We start from the raw sequence: 20,033 nt of genomic DNA on the forward strand, positions 1-20,033 counted from the left end.
CCTTGGGTATTTTTTATTTAAAGAAAAACCTCCCCTTTAACCGCCTGTCTAATATTGGACCGCCGATCCCAAAGTTGTACACTAGGTATCCTAAACTGTGCAATATGGTGTCTTTAAATTAATTTCTACCGTCAGTAATTGTATAATTAGTAAATATATTAGCCATGGGTATAAGAGAAACGAGGTGGCTAAACACGTTTATAAGTAGCTGTGTCCCTGTTTAAGCTTATAAATACTGCAGGAGTTCTGTCCTATAAATCAAAGTCCGGCTGAACAGTTTGGTCTAATCGAAGTCGATTGCTGTGAATCCCCAATTGCTTTTCACTTCTCTTAGGGATTTTCACAAACCTAGAAATGATCCTTCCAGTGGCCTGGAGACAATCAGGACGGGGTAATTTATTGCGCTATTTTCATTTCCGAGGGCCAGATTGTTTGTTTAACTACCTCTTATTCTGTCGGTGCCACTCGCTTACTACATGACTCGCAGACTTTAACCCATGCAGCTTTCTAGCCGCCTGCAGTCGCACCGAGGGTGGGTCTGTGGCTTTTGCAGTGGAAACTGGCGAGCTGCCAGAAGGAGCTGGAGGTGGAAAGAGTAAAGGCGCCAAAAGGGAACTCGTGCGCCGTTGCATTCTCTCCCCTTCCTGGCTCTCTGCAGCTGCCTGTCCCCAGCCGGGCTTCCTCTCCTTTCCTTACCCTGCTTTCACCTTTTCCACTTGTTCCTAATCAAGAAGACGTCCTCACAATAGTGACTCCAGGGAAGGCGGGGGGAGGGGCAAGCCGCTACCACTTTGCACTGGCTTTCAAGAGGCAAGAATGAGCGGCGGCGTCCCCTGGCCCCCGGCATCGGGTTTTTCTAGTTTCCAAGCCAGGAGTGTGTTAACAAAACTTCGCCGCTGCTGCTGGCGTCAATGGCTGCCAAAAGTCTGTTGACGTTGCGAGGGAGACCCAAACGTTTCCCTTTTTTAATCAAATGCCCAAACAGCGCTGTATGTGTCTGTGCCTGTCTCTGCATCGCGGAGCTCTGGCTGCGTACGGAGAGCGCCGAGAACTGGGTGTTCCGGGCACCAGCGCTGCCCTGCAAAGTGAGCACGCCTGGCAGGGAGGGGAAGGGGGCAAGAGGGCAAAGGGGCTGCTCAGCGGTATGCTTGGAGCCTGCTTAGTGTTTGTAAGTGGTTCTCACACGCCGGCATTGCTCTGAAATTGTGTGTGTATCACGCTCTATATATAGCGCCAAAGGGCTCGCCCAGCCAGACACCTCCGGGAGGAAATTCCGTGCTCGCTCAGATTGGGCTGAATTCTGCTGGGCACCCCTCCCGCAGCAGGCTAGTTCGCGAGAAGTTGGCGGAGCAGCGCTCGGTAATTCCTGCCCCCGAGGGGAACAGGCTTTCCAGTCCGTGCTGGTACGTACGCGAGAGCGGCATGGCAGCAGCCAGCAACTGCAGCGCTGACTCTTGTGCGGAGGCGGCGAGGTCTCGCACCGACTGACTCCGGGCTGGATAAACCAGCTTGGAAACAGCCGGCCGTGGTGTGGTCTGTGGATGGTTCGGGAAACTGGATCCCAGGTGGGCGGGCGGGCAAGGGTTTAAACGCGTCCTTTCCTGCCCTGGCTGCAGTCACAGAGGCGCACAGGGCTGCCAACGCTCCAGGTTAGAGATCGGGGCGATCCGCGGAGGAAAATACCAAAGGATCTGGATTTCTCCCTGCGGGGAGAGTGGTAGACCCGCTATAAATGGAGGGCAGGAGCCCCCATATTTGCTTATTAAGTGCTTCAGGGTTGGTGGAAGCGACAGAGGTTTTACAGAGGGATTTGCCTGGTGATAATGGGGTGCTGGGGGAGGTGGATTATTTGTAACGCTGAGTGGAGCCATCCCCGGGCTGTGGGTCACCCTCCTTCATCTTGCGACCCCTTGTCCGCAGAGGGGAAAAAAGGAATCGGAAGAGTTAAAGTCTCTTGCTTGTTGCAATGAAATTATGGCTGGCAGTGGCGCCGCTGTTTGTTCAACAGACCTCCACTTTTAAACAGTTCACAAAAAGTTCATCAGGGCGGCGATTATAAATACAGCCACACGTACGTATCCACAGCACAGCGCGACCCCGAAAGCGATCGCAAAGCCACTGCCTCCGAAAGGATAACTGGGATCAGTGTAGTTCTGTTAGAGGGCATTAATATTGCACGCCCTAGAGAAGCTGCTCAGTTGCACACGCGAAACGACTGTGTATGGGGGGGGGGGAGGAGAGAAGACGTTTCTTCGCACACTCAGGAGACTGCAGTGCTGCTTCGGAGAAGGGATTGCAACATTTTCCTTTGCAAGCGCTCAGTAGCAGGTCTGTGCTTCTAGCCGCACGCAGCCTGCCGGCACAGACACCTCGGCCTTAGGCAAACTTCGTGCAGCTGGCGGAGAAGGGGAGGTTCTTGGCTTGCAGTCGAAACGTAGGGTTTTTTTTTTGTTAAATACTTCGGGCGTTGGCTGCCTTTTTATTGGGCACTTTCAGTTTGATCTCTCGTATTGCCCGATCCAGCGAGCCAGTGAACCTTTAAGCCGCGAACGTAATTTTTAGTATTTCATTATTTGCAAATGGCAGGGGCTTGACAGGCTTTAATTCAGGCACCGCAGCTGATGTTAATAATACACTTCCAGCGAGGAAACGAGGAGCATTAGCAGTTCCGCTAATGAGTAATATCAGTCTGCCTTTCGTGCCCTCCGTTTAAAAAAGGGAGAGCAGTGGGCCCCTTTACATAGCCCTATCTATTTGGACTTTGTGTCCATTCCTTACAGATGAGGCAGCGCACGGGGCGGCTACTAACCGTCTGTAAAACCCTAAATCACTCTCCATGCTGCTGCTCTATTGAAAACATTACGAGCCGTGCATCTGGAAACCAGTAAATCTGTCCAGAAACCGTCTTTCCAGTGAAATAACTCCTTTTGAGTGATAGTGCGCTATCTAATCTCTACAGATTTTTGTGTCCTCAGCGCAGTTTTTGTGGACTTCATTATTGAAAGCTAACTATTCTGGAGGGAGGAGGGGGAGTGTGTTATTGTATTAATATGCATTTGTTCCAGGCATGGGGCTTTACAAAATAGACTTCTCTAAGGGGGTGTTCAAGAAAACGGGGCTTTCCGGCCGTTTTATTTCCTGAATCTCGCTGAACGGGTGTGAAGTGTTGTGTTAAACACACAATCTGGGATTCTTCCCCCTTAAATAACAAAGTAATCATTTCATATCGTGGACTCTGACAAAGGAAATGAGATTACTCGAGAAGCATATATGCTTTGGGAAACCATCCATTACTGGCTTGTATGCATGTGTAAAAAGAGTGCCGTGCCTCCCGTTTGAAGGACTCTATTTTTGTAAGAGAGGAAGAGCTGAGGGATATCCTGTGCATTAAAGTCTTCCCCCTACTTATTAACCCAGCATTTAACAGCAGGATGCAGGCTGAAGCTCAGTCAAAAGAAACGACTCAAGCTCCAAAGAGCAATTAAAATCCTGCACTGGAATAAATCATGCGCCGCGATAATCCTGTTAATAAAACGCAGCTTGTCCTGACACTTCACTCATGCAGCAAACTAGAATTTAATGGGGGTGGCGATGGCATAAGAAAGGAAGAAGAAGCATTCCCTCTCCGCGACAATCCGGTACCTTTCACCTGCCTTTGCTTGTGCACCATACAGCGCCTATCCTCTCGGACTGCTAATACTCCTCCAGTGAGCCCGCTAATGATTTCTTTCCCTGGAGTAAGCAGGCGTCATTTGAGTTACTGAAAGCACTCGCAGCAGCTCCAATGCAAAAGCCATCAGGGTTTGGTGCTTAATCAAATCAAGGGGTAGGAAGCTCAGCAACCCACTTGCTATTTTTAACCCATGTGCAAACGTTAGAAGGGAGTTTTCCTTTAGATCCGTTTCACAGAGGCACCTCTTCAGTTTAACTCGTACTGTTCAAGCTTTCTCAGCAGTTAGTGGGGTGGGTGATAGAGAAGGTATATACTTGTTATTGTAATACGCTTTCTGCTATTGTGTATTCCTAATGTAGATTTTTTTTTTCCAGTTTAAAATGCATGCAGAATTTCTCCTTATTTGGGTGTACGTAAGGTGCATGGGACATGTTTGGGGGTCGGTGTAGACTTTGCCAGTCCAATCGTTTCTTAGTTCAAATTAAATGCATTGGAGAAACTTTTTTTTGTAAATTGTCGATAGCTTGGAATGATTCTTAATTTTGTGGCTGTGCACTAGGGAAAAGATCTATCTCCTCTGACCTATAAATGCCCTCAATTTGCTCCTTTATTGCAGGGTATCTCTCCCTTAGCATGTTTAGCCTAGGCAGCTCACTCCCCACACCAATCCTGTATTCATTATTAATTACCCGGAGGGAGGCAGGGAGGGAGGCTGGCTGGCTGCTCCACTGTGCTGTTTGCCCTTCCTCCTAGACTAATCTTCTCAACTTTTGTTTTAATAGAATATAAAATTGTGAAGAAAAAGCAGCGCTTTTAAGACGACGTCATGCTTTCTGCAACTCCCCTGTATGGCAACGTTCATAGCTGGATGAGCAATGAAAGGGTCCGCATGTGTGGAATTAATGAAGACAGGTAAATATTTAAGCTTCTGGCAAGTTAAACCAGAGTGAGATTCTGTGATGTGAGATTTCAGAGTTCATTCGCTTTCGTAATGCCTGAGTAGATAGCTGCCTTCTTGCATCGAGATCAGGCCAGCACTGGGATGGGGGTGGGGACATGTGCATGACACCAGTAGACCAGCTAGTGATTTACTGTTTAACAGGCAACCTGGTTCAGTGAAGCAGTAACACCCTTTGAAAAAGATTACTCCCCTAAGCAGCCTTTAAATGCACTTTTACACTTAATTTATTATTTCGTTCTTATGAAGAAGTATTAATCCAAATACATATTCTTTAAATTCTAAATGCTAGGCGTGCCAGTACCATGTGATTTGTCTCTCAGTGCCTTAAAACAAATGTCTTGCCCAGTGATTAAAAATAGAAACAATGGCCTTTTTATCTAGGTACTAGATTCCTTATTGTCACCCCATATGTTATTTTTTTCTCTTAATACTATTAATTCAAGAATCTTAGTTATGCTTCTTAATACATATTTTCCAAGTGGACTCTATGGCTAAAGGGACACCACCAACTTGAAATCTAGTTTATTTAAAAACAATAAACCTCAACAGTACTTTCAGAGACTACGCTTAACTTTGAGTAACCCTGCCAACTTTTGTGATATATATTTTTTTACAATAATATTTTCCTGTTTCTTCCCCGCTCCTCCTCCTTTTTTTTTTAAACAACTTTCTCCTTTGTTGCTGACTGACAGCCCCCACAGAAGCAGAGTGTTTGTGATATATACAGGGGAAAACAGTGAAGGTGACTATGTGCTAGCTCTGTGCAAACACAAAGTAAACAAACTGGGTTAAACAGTTTTGCTATTGTTTTTCCTAATTGTTTCCAGGTATAGTAATATTAGGGATTATTTGTATCATTAACAGATTTTATAAAATCAGAAGTGTAATTTTAATTTTTTTCAAGTTATTGTTCTTTAAATATCAGATGATTGAAACTGTCTCTTCTGGGTAATGATGAAACTTTCATTCTGCTTCATATCAGCTGTTTTATTCATGGGATTTGAAAGTTGGCACTAAGGTATATTCTTTATTGGTGCTTTCTGTGATAACATGTCCCAGTCCTGCAAAACTGGTATGGTGCAGATGTGGAGCTTACTCTTTAGCATGGATTAGGTGATGCTTGTATGATGTTAGTCTTCTCTAACATTTAGAGATGGTATATGAATATGGTACATTAAATTACATAATTATCACTACATATGAAGTTTTAAAAAAAACTAACAAAGAAGCCACTTGCCTTTGGAATAAGTTCTTTTGAAGTGGACTAAAATTTTCTTAATGTCAAAACCTCTTTTACCTTGAATCTGTTCTCAGGCAATATTTAAATATCATATTTTTTTTGTGAGTTAATGCAGAGGATGCAGACAATTTCATATGGGATTGTTATGGGGAAATTGAAATATAGAGCCTTACAATCTTTTATTAATATTATATGCAAGGAATATTTTCAAATAGTAAGCTTACATTTTTAATAGGAAAATTCCAGTAAATGATGGCGATGCTCCGAAAAGCAGACTGGAATTGAGGGAAGAAAATCACCTGAATCACAGTGTGGTAAGAGATTAATAGCTTTAGACTGAAATAGCATCTGATTATTTTTATTTCATTTTTGTATGATGACATTTCACTTAAAGAAATTATTAAAATATCTTGAGCGCAGTTAGGACTACAATTCAGACACAAGTTGCTTCAGGTAAGAGGTCTTCTTCAAGCTGTAGTAAAAGATTTTTATTTTTCAAAGGTGTGAAGAAGTCCTCATGGTAGAAACAATCTCCTTCAGTCTGTTCTGTTATCTTGTTAATTCTTTTGTATGCAGAGTGCTACACCACCAGCACTGCTATTTCTAAGCCATTAGGAGTAATGCGTTGTGGCACATTTGTGATTCTGGCAGGATTAGTTTATAAAGTCACTAAATAAATCAAAACACCAGCTATTTGGCTTTCTGTTTAAAAAGTCGGAAGTGGAAATAAAAAAATTTCAGCACGGTTTCATTGATGTACTTTTCATAGAGACGTAGTACTGGAAGAGACCTCCTGGGTTATCGAGTCTATCTCCTTGCTATCATTGTCGACCCCATTGTATAATCTTGTTAATAAATTTATTGAGCTCCATCTCCAAACAAGTCAGATTGTTTGTTTGTTTGTTTGTTTTTCCCCCACTACTGCTGTTGTAGAAAAGGAGCGGTGAGTGTGGGTGTGGAGCACATGTAGCCTCCTATCCTGGATTTTCCCTTGCAGACAGACTTGCAAAAGTGATGCCTGTTGGATATTTCAAAAGGCTTGTGCCCCTGAAAGGATTGCATTTTTGGGGTGACCTAGTTGTTGTCTTCTGCTTTGTAGTAAGGGTTTCTGCTGAGAAGTGGAAATTTAAGGAGATGATTATTTAAAGGCAGTAGTAACATACTTAGGTTCCAAGTGTGAAAGGGTCAACACATCTCCTCATATTATTCATTTTAAAAACTTATTTTACTAAATAGTGCCCCTTTACAGCTTGTCAGGTTCTCCAAGACACACATGAAGCAGCCAACATCTGAATTAATTAGATTTATTTCCGGCAGTCGTGTTCACCACATACATTTTAACAATGAACAGTGTATTTGTATTAGTATTATTTCTCTTTGAAATTAAAGATGTGTTTATAGTCTAGAGTAGTGTTGTTTTGTTTTAGCAACATGCAAAAATAATACATTTCTTATTCTACAAAGGTGGATGCAACTACAGCACATCGCATTGACAGTCTTGCAGCTCTGAGCATGGACAGATCTGGACTTATGCGGGAAGGACTTAGAGTACCCAGTAGTATTGTCTATTCCAGTTTATGTGGACTTGGCTCAGAGAAAGGACGGGATGCTACAAGTTCTATAGCTGGTCTTGGATTTACTCCTGAAAGAAATCCAGAGATGCAGTTCAAATCGAATCCCTCTGAAGCAATAGAAAATGCAGCTGTCTCTGCAAAACCCCCAAATGGCTTCAGTGCTATATATAAAACACCTGGAATACAAAAAAATTCTGTTCCAACAGGGGAAACACTAGGCTTGGATAGAACTTCAAGTGACAAACAAAGTCCTCTTAATGTCAATGGTGCTAGTTACCTAAGGCTTCCCTGGGTAAATCCTTATATGGAGGGTGCAACACCTGCTCTATATCCTTTTCTTGACTCACCAAATAAGTATTCATTGAACATGTATAAGGCATTGCTACCTCAGCAGTCCACATACAGCTTACCACAACATCTGACGTATTCACCTGTATGTACAAATGGTGAACGTTTTTTATATCTGCCGCCTTCTCACTACGTTACTCCCCACATTCCATCATCTTTAGCTTCACCAATGAGGATCTCAGCTGCTTCAGCATCTCCAGCAATTCCACCACTAGTACACTGTCCAGATAAAAGCTTGTCTTGGAAGATGGGAGTCAGTCCTGGAAATCCTATTGACTCTCATGCCTATCCACATATTCAGAACAGCAAACAGCCCAGAGTCCCATCTGCAAAGTCAGCTTCTGGTAATATGTCGACAGACCCTGCTATCTTGTTATCTCATTCACCGAGACCATCTCCTAGAGTTCATCTGCCCACACAAGTTGGGGATACCTACTCAGAGTATCACAAACAGTTTACCAGAATTTCGACGTCCCCTTCTTCAGTTACACTCCCAAAGCCATATGTGAGTGTAAGTAATGAATTTCCTCCTTCACGACTATCTAATGGAAAAATTCCCAAAACTCATGACACTGGTGAAATTTCACAGCAAGCTGCAACACATGTAAGAAAAACAGGTCACGATAGAAAGGACAGCCGGTCACCTCTGCCAATAGAAAAACAAACAACTGCCAAAGATGTCATAGACAAGCCATTAGACTTGTCATCAAAAGTTGTTGATGCAGAGACAACCAAATCTGACCTTATTAAAAAAATGGCACCTACTGTTTTAGTTCATAGCCGAGGTGGATTAGTTTTACCTGGAAGCGATGTTCAGAAAGAAACTATTTTTCCTTCGGGAAATGGTTGTCCTCTCTATAGACCTGAAATAATTAGCACTGCGCCCTCATCCTGGGTTGTTCCTGGTCCAAGTCCGAACGAAGATACCGGTGGTAAAAACATGCAGTTGAAAAACAAAGCTTTAGACTGGGTGATACCACAACAGAGAAGTTCTTCTTGCCCTAGAATGGGTGGAACAGAAGCAGTAGTCAGTAATATTTCAGGGTCTGTGTCAAGTGGAGGTCGGCCAGCATCTGCTTCACCAGCCCCAAACGCCAACGTAGATTGCACCAAGACAAACAGGAGTGCTATGGAAAGTACTGCATCTGTCATACAGCATATAGGACAACCTTTAGCAACGTCTGCAAAACATAACAGTAAAGTGACTAAATCCAATAATCAAGAATCTAGTTTCAAAGCAAATGAGAATGCCCTTGCATCAAGTTCCATGTTTTTACCTCCAAATGAGGCATTCCGATCTCCACCATTGCCATATCCAAGAAGTTATCTCCCATTTCCGGTTCCAGAGGGTATAGCTATAAGCCCTTTATCTTTACATGGAAAAGGACCTGTGTATCCTCATCCACTTTTGTTACCCAATGGCAGTCTTTTCCCTGGGCATCTGGCACCAAAACCTGGCATTCCATACACCCTGCCAGCTGCTAGAGGAGAGTTTATGACCTATCAAGATGCCCTGGGGATGGGGATGGTACATCCTATGTTGTTACAGCATTCAGCTTTGGAAATAAATAAGGATGAAAAATCAGAAAGAAGATCTAGATCACACGAAAGGCTCCGCTATGAGGATCCTGCTACAAGAAACAGATTGCCAGAGATGCTGGAAACCAGTACAAAAACACATTATGAAGTACCTATTGATAAGAACACAAAATTACACCAAAGTTCAAGTCATAGTAAGAACGCGGCCAAAAGTGACAAACACATCTTTTCAGATCTTCTGCGAGATGAACAAGATGTGAAAAGTGAAACAAATGTAGCAAAATCTGGCTTTACTACTGAAAGCAGTAATCAAACTAGTGACGCCACAAAGCGCAAGGTAGAACACGTGTTTCAGCACAGAGATTTTATTGTAATGAGAGAAGAGTTTGGAAGAAATAATGATTTCCATGAAACCTATAATTTTAAACAGGCCCAGAATTCATCACTGTTCAATTTAAGGAAAGAGGATGTATCAGGAAGCCAAAATAAAGAAAGATTACCAGTTCAGCCTTCCTCTGCTTTCTTAGAGAATACTCATGGAAGTGATGGTCCAGCTATGTGTTTTGGCAAAGTACAGGATTGTGCAAAACAACTTTGTATGGGAAATATACAGTCAAGTATTGAGTCTAATCAGACATATACCAAAGATGGAACTGATGATCTAGAATCTACTGATGGCAAAATTTTGAAACCCAAGCCGTCTAAATTGGCAAAAAGAATTGCAAACTCTGCTGGCTATGTAGGTGATCGATTCAAGTGTGTTACAACTGAACTGTATGCAGATTCTAGTCAACTCAGCCGAGAGCAGCGGGCACTGCAGGTGAGTCTGTGAAGTTTAACTACCAAAGCATTTTTTGTGTGTTTGTTTATAAAGTCACAGTCAAGTATTAAATTTGATATATCCTACACAGGTGGGGAATATGTTATTTGGTCTAGATGTTGCCAGAAATGGTAACAATAATTTTTTGTTTATAAAATTGAGAAGCCAGGTTATGTGAATAATAGTAGATGTAAACTATATGTATTCACTAGTCAGTTTAAAAAATGCTTTAAATGAGAACTGATAAAGTGCTGATAACATAAGTATTAACTATTCTGCGGTTAGGGGAGCTGAAGAATGCATGATATGTTAGACTAGTGGTTGCTTTAGCTTCTCAGGTAGGCCTGTACTGTAAGATAGCAAAGGGTATCCAGACGTTCTGATTGCTATACCATACATGACATTTGATGGAGAGGAGAAGCAGCCATGTGTTGGTGGGTTTTATGCAACTTTTATGCAACCTTTTCACCAATCAAGAATGTAGTAAAGGAATAGAAGCAGTATTGAATTTGATGTTGAGCGATGACAGATATTGTGTAGGAATTTCCTTAAGATACTTTACTTTTAATTAAAAGATGAGTTAAACCAAATTGTTGTGCATTGTTAAGAAAAGAATTGGTTTATGCTTATAAAAATGGATGAAATTATTTAAATGATCCATTGAGTGCCCATTTTAATTACATAGATGGAAGGATTACAAGAGGACAGTATTTTATGTCTACCTGCTGCTTACTGTGAGGTCAGTTCTTCAAATTTTTATTACTAGAATCTTACATAAACCTTTGAGTTAAATTTCATTTCCAAATACACAAAGGGAAGTTTGTGGGCCATGGTCGTCTTTATTCATTGTGCAGTTTCTGTTTTTATGTTTTTGTTTTGTTTCTTATACCTCCAAAACAGAATGTTTTTGTTTATATACAGTATATCTTTATATATGGAAGAATTGTGTGGATTTTTACATATAGATACTAGAAATTTTGAATATTTTTATACAACTGAGATATTTTAAACTTTATATGTTAGATATATATCTCAAACTTTGGTTTTGAGCAGATTTTTCTTTGGAAATACTTTCATATAAGGTAAGGTAAATGGAGTAGCTTTTATTGTGAGATTTTTTTTCATATCAATTCTCTTTCTAGCGTGCAATGATGCGCTTCTCAGAGTTGGAGATGAAAGAGAGAGAAGGCCACACAACAACCAAAGACTCAGAGGTCTGCAGATTCAACCAGGCAGACTGGGAAAACTTGAAGGGAAATAATGAAAAGAAGCCAAAGTCTGTCACTCTGGAAGATGCCATTGCTGATCAAAATGACAATGATAGATGTAAGCACATTAAGATGGGGCTTTTTGAAGTGTGTGTGCGTGTGTATGTATGTATACTATAGCAGTTTGTCCTAAAACAACATAATACATGGAAACTAGTAGAATTTTTATCACTAAAGAATGTTGTCACTATTAATCATTCTTATTTACAACAGTAATTAATACAAATTTACGTAACAGTATCCAGTCACACTTTCATATATAGAGTTGTGACCTCTGCTGTTTTCCATGCGTTTTTCATTTGATCTATGAATGTCTGTTGAAAAGTTGCACCTTTCGGCAGTGTCGCTTCTGTGAAAATACCAGGTTATTGTCATAGCACTTATCACCCTACACGGATCTACTTTTCAGTAGATGAACTAGTTCCTTAACAGCTGAAACTAAAAACTCAGGGTCTTATTGCACCATTAGTTTTTAAGTAGAACTTTCCCATGTTCCCTTTGTGAAGTTCTGTTTTAAAAATGAGTGGCACTGTTAAGTTCCAGTAATATAGCTTTCTTTCACTATATGGGGGCAGGCAAAATGGAAGGGTTGCAAGGGAAGTCAAGTAAATAATCTACCACATCTACTTATTTATAAATAAACTGTAGCTGTGAAATTGAAAATGCATTTGTAACTACCTCATCCCCTCCACTTATTACTGTGGCAGGGTATGTATGTGTTAGACCATCAGAAGTCCTCAAGGGCAGTCACCATGCTGTGAAACTGTCTGTTGCTGATGCATTGTTGTTTGGGCCAAGGGAAAGGGGTTTTGCAGTAGCGTGGGACAGTGTATTTGGAAGTACTGTCATTGAGCTCTATTGCAAAAGGCACAAAACACTTTTTTCCTAAGTCATATTAATTTTTTAATGGATATTTTTTAAAATTAGTTCTAGTTCATAGCAAGTAGTCTGGGTTCCATCAGTCTCCAAACTGTTTTCCTTGCAACAGCTTGTAACAAAGTAATTAAGGAGCTGATCACTGTTTTATTCTGTATTTGGAGAAAATTCAAAGTTGCAATTCAAGAAAAATGTTAGTAAAACACTGGATGGTCTATGTATACATATAATTTATTGGGTTGATGTGCCCCTTCATAGTCGAGGATTTAAGAGTAGGGCTGGTAGAAAATATGATTTAAGCAGGACCGGCGCTAGGGGTTTGAGCGCCCTAGGCGCACAACCATTTTGCCACCCCACGCGCTGGTCCCCTGGCTCCGGTGGAGCTGCCGGAGTCGTGGCTGTGGACAGTCTGCTGCTCCCGCGGTTCCAGTGGAGCTGCCGCAGTCGTGCCTGCGAGAGGTCCACTGCAGCCATGCGACCAGCCGACAGTCCGCAGGCACGACTGCGGCAGCTCCACCGGAGCCGCGGACCAGTGGACCCTCCACAGGCACCACTGTGGCAGGTCCACCGGAGCCGCCTGTCGCCCCCTCCGGCAAAATGCTGCCCCCTAATAATGCTGGCACCCTAGGCGATTGCCTAAGCCACCTAAATGCAAGCGCCGGCCCTACATCTAAGCAATTTATTAATTGTGAATTATTGTCCTGGTCTTTGTTTAATAATTTTGGTGGACAGGATGATCTGCACCTGATCAGTTCCTCACCTCAAGCAAGTTACTGTGGTGCTGTGGCCACTAAAATAAAAATACGTGAATAAAAAGATTGCTGTTACTTTGCCAAGCTAAGATTTCATTGTTAATCTACAGCAAGTATCAAAATGGCAATCAAGCTTAGCTTCTAGAACCCTTAGCCTTCTGTTCCCTTCAAGGTATGTTGAGTGAGTTTCCAAGAGGAAAGAGGCCTTGTTGTTCTACAGTATCCCATTGCCTGGTCATAAGCATGATAGACTTTCTACAGGGTGCTGCTGCTAGAGCTTTCTTCAGTTCTCAGCACTACTCGCACCTCAGAGTGCACTGCACACTTGTAATGCCCTCCATGAAATCCCCCACGCTTTTTGAAGTATCAAAATGTTGTAAGAGCAGCAGCATCTGGGTCCTGCCACCTGGACACCACTGTTGGAGGGAGGGCAGGTCACCTAAGTGCTCACAGGGGTAATGGGAAGAATAGGCTATTGCCAAAAGAAGATCAAGTTGATTGAGAGAGAAAACAGGGAATAGTCTGGAGGGTGAGGGAAGGAGAGAAAAAAGTTTCCTCAGATGCACTTGTTTTCAGATTCTCAGACTTGTTTGAGGATTATCCCTCACTATTATAATGTAATCTTAAAATTACACTTTTGATGCAGAAAATAGCAAAAAATGAAACCAAACCCCAAACAGTACAATTTGCACTTTTCTCAAATCCATAACTTAGCAGTGTTCTGGCTCATGAGACTCCATTGGATGAAATGCATTTGGAACTAATAAAGAATTGTTGGGAATGGGAAGGGTATTATGACTTTTTGTGAGTATGTTCTTGTGCGTAATTAATTAGCTATGAGTTGATGGGAAGTTTTATAGGCTTGTTAAAATTGCTATATCTATCAACTTTTAAAAATGCAGCTTTCTTTTATTAAGGGAGTTTCTCTTGCACATGATGGGCTTTGCAGCGACTACACTTGCAGATACTAATTCGGTTCTCAAGGCAGGTCTACACTTAGTCTTTGTCTACACTGCTGAGTTAGGTCGACGTAAGCCGCCTTGCATCAACCTAACTCTCTAAGCATCTACACTAAAATGTTGCTCCTGACGATATGACTCACCCGCTATACCAACCAGGGCTGACTCCAGGCACCAGCATCCCAAGCAGGTGCTTGGGGCAGCAATCTGTAAGGGGCGGCAGTCCATGTGTTTCTGCCACCCTAAGCAGCGCACCGAATTGCTGCTATGGGCAACGGAGGCAGTCCATGTGCCCTTAGGGTGGCATGCGCGTTTCTGCGGTGGCGGAAATTCGGCGGCAGCTTCTGTGTTCAGCTGCCCACAGGGGCAATTCGGCGGCTTGTCTTCCAGCTGAAGACAAGCTGCCGCCGAATTGCTGCTGCCGCGGAAACGTGCGTGCCACCCTAAGGGCACACGGACTGCCTCCGCCATCCGCGGCAGCAATTTGGCGTGCTGCTTGGGGTGGCAAAAACAGTAGATCTGGCCCTGATGCCAACTTAATAACTTCACCTCTGTGAGAGGCGTAGCACTTAGGTTGACGTACTTAGGTTGATGCAGTGTCACTACATTGCTTACATGTTGCTGTAACTGTTGCTGGCTTTCAGAAACCATCCCGCAATGCCTCACACTGACAGTACAATTGGTGCAAGCGCTCCTGGTGAGGTTGTGCGCCACTGACACGAGCATATGTGGCTATGCAAAAGTGATTTAATTACTGCAGTGATTGTATGTCAATGCAACTTAAGTCAACATCATTTTTGTAGTGTAGACATGCCCTTCAAGTGCTGCAGTGGCCCAGCTTTGCTGTTGTAGAGCTTCAGTGAAGTGTTTCTGCCATTGGTGTAATTAATGCACCTCTGGAAGATGCGATAGGTAGCTATATTGATGGGAGAAGCCATCCTGTCAACATAGCATTATCTACAGCGAGGGTTAGGTCAGTGTAACTGCGTCACTCAAGGGTATGGATTTTTCATACCCCCGAGTGGCTTAGTTATACTGATGTAAGTCTGTAGTATTGACTTGGCCTCAGTAAAACTTTTTACTGCCCTGTTTCACCTTCTGCTCCTTGGTATAGCAGCTGATTAAATCAGGGATATGAATTTTGCACTCCTTGAATGCCTCTAGCATAGTCTTTTTGGTGCTCTGGTGCAGCTTGAATTGCTGGGAATCCTGACACATCTCTCTAACAGAATAACAACTGGCAAAGATGTGAGAAACCTTGCCTAGTGTTCTTCTCAATTTACCAGCTGTGGCTTTCAGCAACCATGCTCACAGGAGAACATGTAAATACTTTCATTCGTCTCCCCTCTCCCCCCACAATTCCTGGTCTCTGCTGAAAGGTTTAAAATTGAATAGAACTCTAAACAGCTGTATTTCAGAACTTCCCCCAGCTTATGTTCTGTCTCCTGTGTTGGATCTTGATGCTGAAAAGATGCTACATTTTGTTTTATACATAAATTTCTATCTAATACTAGGCAGTAGACCTTCCTGATGCTAGCAGGAAATTCATGAACAAAATTAATTGATTAATCAGTAATTTCTGGTAAAATGTTAAATTTGCACCCTGCTGTGAACCTTTAGCTGGCTAACGTGCATTTGAAAGAAAAACAAATACAATTTAAAGCCTTATCCTGTAACATGTGGTATGCAGCTTGACTGCTGTGACCTTGCAAGGCTCCAGTCATGTCAGTGGGGCTCCGTGCAGGGTTCAGTAGTCTTTGTGCATAGAACATAATACAGGATCATTGCCTTAAGATCTAGTGGCTGTTTCAGACACTACTTCTATAACCCTTACCTCTTACAGCAATAATAATAGCAGTATAAATATTTTTGCCACTTTTTTTTTTCTAAGAGAATTAGTACAGCCATCTGATAACCCCAATTTTTTTTTCCTGGGCTGTCTTGGGGTTTTAGTCAAGTGGCACATGGGTAAAGCCTTGCCCTCTCAAAAAACCCTATGATAATTTAATAAACTGGTCCACGTTGTCTAATGACTTCTAAAATATTTCTTCAGTGTTTAGAATGCAGACTATTGCTAGGAATAGTCTCTCTCTCTCTCTCTGCAGAAGAGTACAAAGATTCAAACTGGGTTAAATAGAGGGATAAACTGTAAGTGTCTTAATACTCTTCCATCTTGGTTAGGGCTCGGTGGGAAATATGAGAATAGTAGTGAAGCTGCTTTGTTGCTAAGGTGACTAGTAAATGTTGCTGTGGCAATGCTACTGTGGAGCATTTCCATAGCACAAACACGATAAATTATGGGATGCATGTGTTGTGAGTCATAGAATTGTTCAGTGATCTAGTGATTTAAGCATACAGATACATTTACTTCAGAGTAGGTCATGTGATGCAAGCATGTTGGTAGATAACCACAATTTTTGAGCAGTACTAAAATCATACAAAAGTATGTAAGAGTAAATAAATTCTACAAGCTGCGAATGTCTTGATAGACAAACTGGTAGTTATGCTCCTCTGATATTACAGTAGAGAAATACTGTTTGATCCTTAGTAGAGAAAAATAAAAACTGGTATGTTAAAGACCAGAGATTTTGGGCAATATGGGTGTGAGGAGGAGATTATGGCAATTCTGTGCATAGAAGTATAATACCTGTATTTGCAAGGAGGTTAAAAGTCAGTCACTGATCTGCAGCCTCTTTGCTAGGTGTCTATGTTCCTTAGCACACAGAATAGGTAATCCTTCAGTTTCTTGCCTATATGCATGCTGAGTAATGAAAGATCAAAATGGCAAACATTCTGTTGTTGTCATTTGGCCTGGTCAGAATTACCTTGCTATGACTGGCTGTGGTGCAAAAAAGCATCAGGATTCTGAATATAATGGATTTAGGTGAAGGAAACAAGGATGGAAAACTTTCGGGGAATGCATTTTCACTCTCTGAAAGTCTAATTTTTTCCCTCCTGTGGGATAGTGAGAACGCTGCTTCTTTTATCCTGACAAGTGGCTTGGCTGAAATATTCTGTTTTTGTTGTGATCTTGGTGACAAATGCTAGTTCATGTTCAGATAAAGCGTCCTGCGAAGAGTTGAGATGAGGACTAAAAGACATCTTTCTTAAATGCCTGCAGTGAGAAGTCACTGAAGAGAGGAGAGGAAAAGCTGGTTCTAGTTGCCACTTCATCTATAAAGAAAGAACTGCAGTTGAAATACTAAAGTATGCGTTTCCTGTTCGTATTGTATGGAAGATGTGTTGTTAAACAGTGTTTGTGCTGGCAGGAAAAGGAAGATGGAGAAAATGAAGAAAAGTTTTTAATAATTTCTTCCTCACAAAATGTGACCAGTGCACTGGGGATACTGCTTCAAGTAGAAAACAATACGTGTAGAGTGGTCATTCTTTCCAGTTTCCAGTTTTACAGGATAGTAAAAGATGGTATTGTTGCTGAGTTAGTATGACTGGACTGAGGTTAGTAAATGATGTCAGGAACGTGTTGCCCTTCACTGTAGCAGCATTTTCTGTTTTAGAGTGAACCTTCTTATGTGATGTGTTGATATGAAAACTAGCATTTACTATTCTATCAGTCTCTTTCTGCTGCTTATTATTTGAATAGTGATAATGATTTGAAAACTCCAAGTGTGTGTGCTGTTTGCTTCCTTAACAGAATAAAAGGTACAGGGGAGGCGTGAGAGCCTGAGGAAGACCAAACTCTGTGTTTAGGCCCAAAGAGGGAGACTGTCCTTGTGCTAGTGCACTTCTATTTGATATTCATACCTGGATTTTGGGAGTCCTGTGTCTTTGATCCAGATGGCTTTCCAAGCCAGATTCAGGACAGAGTGGAATCTGGTGGTAAAATATGAATAGAGTTGTGTTCTGTGAAACTACTGCAGTTTTTCTGAGCAAAAAACAAAAACCAACAACCTCTCGGCATTTGACATAACTAGACCTCGTAACGATAATGCTTTGATGCAGGGTACATGCCTGAGAAGACCGTGCCAAACTGTGGGCCATCTGACAGCTCAGACTTTCGTTTCTGGTTTGTCCTGTGGATTTGTCATTCACTTAGGCACTTGTAAAAAAGTGTATTTTTGGTAGTCTGCAAATACAGTATAGTCAAGATGCTTTCCAAAATATTTTAATAACTTTACAGTTCTGCCTGAATATCTCTTCTCTCACTTTGCAACGTTGGTATAGGCAGATTATAATGTCACACGTTTTATATACATTGAGCATCTAATGTTCCTAATCTTTTAAAATGGGTCAGTAAAGGACTGGCCTGCTAGCTTGGCAGCAATAGGATGTCATGCTGCCATCATGGGGGCATTACTGAGTTTCCTACTGCCTGTGTGGTAGAATCAGGGAGAGGACAGGAGTGAGTGGAACTACTCCCATCAGCTATTTGCCACAGATGTTGACTGGTATTGGTAGTAGTTTTGCTCTTCTCTCTAGAAACAATGCACCAGAAAAACTCTGTGAATGAAGGACGAATGATAATGAGACTAAATTGAACATCGCCACTTCTTCGTTCTTGGGGCTATCCTTTGCACAGCATAGTAGGGCATTCTGGGTTTCTGGGTCAGATCCTGATTGGAAAAAAAAGAATTAGGGAGTTGAATTAATTTGATGTCACTTTATTTCATTAGTAACGAGGGGGTGCTAAATGGCTGTTCCCTGCAAATCTCATTTGCGGCTCTGGATGGTCACAATAAGAACTGTTGCTTCTCCAGGTCCTTACAAGGATCTCTAGGAAATAATCAGGGTGTTCTTCCTCTTTCTCTTTCCAAAGTGCATTATCAATAGGGAGACCGTTCCATAACAGTGAATTTCAATCTGAAAAATGCTGCATAATTTGTGGTATTGGTGAACACCTTAAAAAATGTAACTATTAGAAATGTGATGAAATTCCCTCTGACTTTGTCTGTTCAGGGAGTTAAACACGAAATAAGAGTGTAGATCACTTTATCAGATTTTATTTTGTTTCTAAAAACATTTTTGAAGTGATAACTTAATGTTACCAGTCCAAGTTTTTTTAAATTTGTGCACAACAAATCTGATTAATACTGATGTGCTGATGTTATACAAGGCTGGATATTGTTAGTGCATTGTTACCAGATGTGCAGGGGTCTAATATTTACAAGTGCATATTGATTTTGGACAGTAACTTTTTTTGGAGAAAGAGCATAATAAACTAAGGTAGCTGCTCCACTCTTTGTATTTTGTTAAAAAGAAAAAGATGTATCAGTGTTATGTATATGATGAACAGTCTAAGAAATGGGTTCACTTAATACCAAACAGCCACAGAGAGGTATGGTTTGGGCATGAGCATTCCATAGGACAAATATAGTGCTTTCTTGAGAAAATGCTTCCGGCTTTTACCTCTTGTCCTTTTATTGGTTGAGTTTGTAATCGTCTAAATGGAGTTTAAACTTTTTATGTAGTGTTTTTTTTCTGGAGCCTGCTGACAGCTGAAGTGCCCTAACTGCTGCTTAGAGCTTTTCCAAGTTGCAGTAAGTGGAAACTGACCAAAGGCAGCTTCACTATCACTGCTGCTAAAGGAAACCCTAAGGGCAGCCGTAAAACTGACAAACATGAGGTCAATTTAGCTTTGCTTCAGCTGGGAAAAACTGTGGTCAGCAGGGGACAGTAGCTTTGGAGCTGCTCAGTGGTGTGGCAGAACATAGACAAAGGCTAAGTAAGAAAGAACTTGATACCATCCTTGTAGTAGTTAGCTCTGAGGTAAAGGTTGGAGGAACACACTCTTTCTCTCCCCCACCTTCCTTCTAACAGCCAGACTATTTGGGTGCTTGGCTTTATCAGGAACCTATTAGATCGAGGCTACAAAAGATGTCACAAGCAGGGTCCAGGTTCCTATCATCCTAGTAGGAAAACCAGCGTAAACTCCTCGGGGGGGGCGGAAAGCTTTCTCAAGCTCTGTTCACTTATAACACACTGTGACGGGGTAGTCAATAAGCAGACTGTGAGTGAAATCCAGACCAGCAGACTGAACAGACCATTAAATCCTTTAATTTACTACT

At 41.9% G+C, this 20,033-nt stretch overlaps 1 protein-coding gene across 10 annotated transcripts in view; it reads left to right on the forward strand.

The window, feature by feature from the left end:
• BCOR (BCL6 corepressor) overlaps window positions 1-20,033 on the forward strand; it is a 68,452-nt gene that overhangs the window by 16,199 nt on the left and 32,220 nt on the right. For 3 of the 10 annotated variants that reach the window (XM_032795775.2, XM_032795766.2, XM_032795773.2), the window contains exons 2-6: window positions 4,456-4,585; window positions 6,110-6,188; window positions 7,339-10,155; window positions 10,841-10,894; window positions 11,298-11,481. In XM_032795775.2, coding sequence (XP_032651666.1) covers window positions 4,500-4,585; window positions 6,110-6,188; window positions 7,339-10,155; window positions 10,841-10,894; window positions 11,298-11,481 — 3,220 coding nt within the window. In that variant the 5' untranslated portion in view covers window positions 4,456-4,499. Of the gene's footprint in view, window positions 1-334; window positions 392-892; window positions 1,086-1,254; window positions 1,404-4,455; window positions 4,586-6,109; window positions 6,189-7,338; window positions 10,156-10,840; window positions 10,895-11,297; window positions 11,482-20,033 lie in introns of those variants that run through there. The other 7 variants (XM_032795772.2, XM_032795774.2, XM_075059684.1 and 4 more) reach the window with 4 other exon arrangements.

This window comes from Chelonoidis abingdonii, chromosome 1 (assembly GCF_003597395.2).
Source record: "Chelonoidis abingdonii isolate Lonesome George chromosome 1, CheloAbing_2.0, whole genome shotgun sequence".
Lineage (NCBI taxonomy): Eukaryota > Metazoa > Chordata > Testudines > Testudinidae > Chelonoidis > Chelonoidis abingdonii.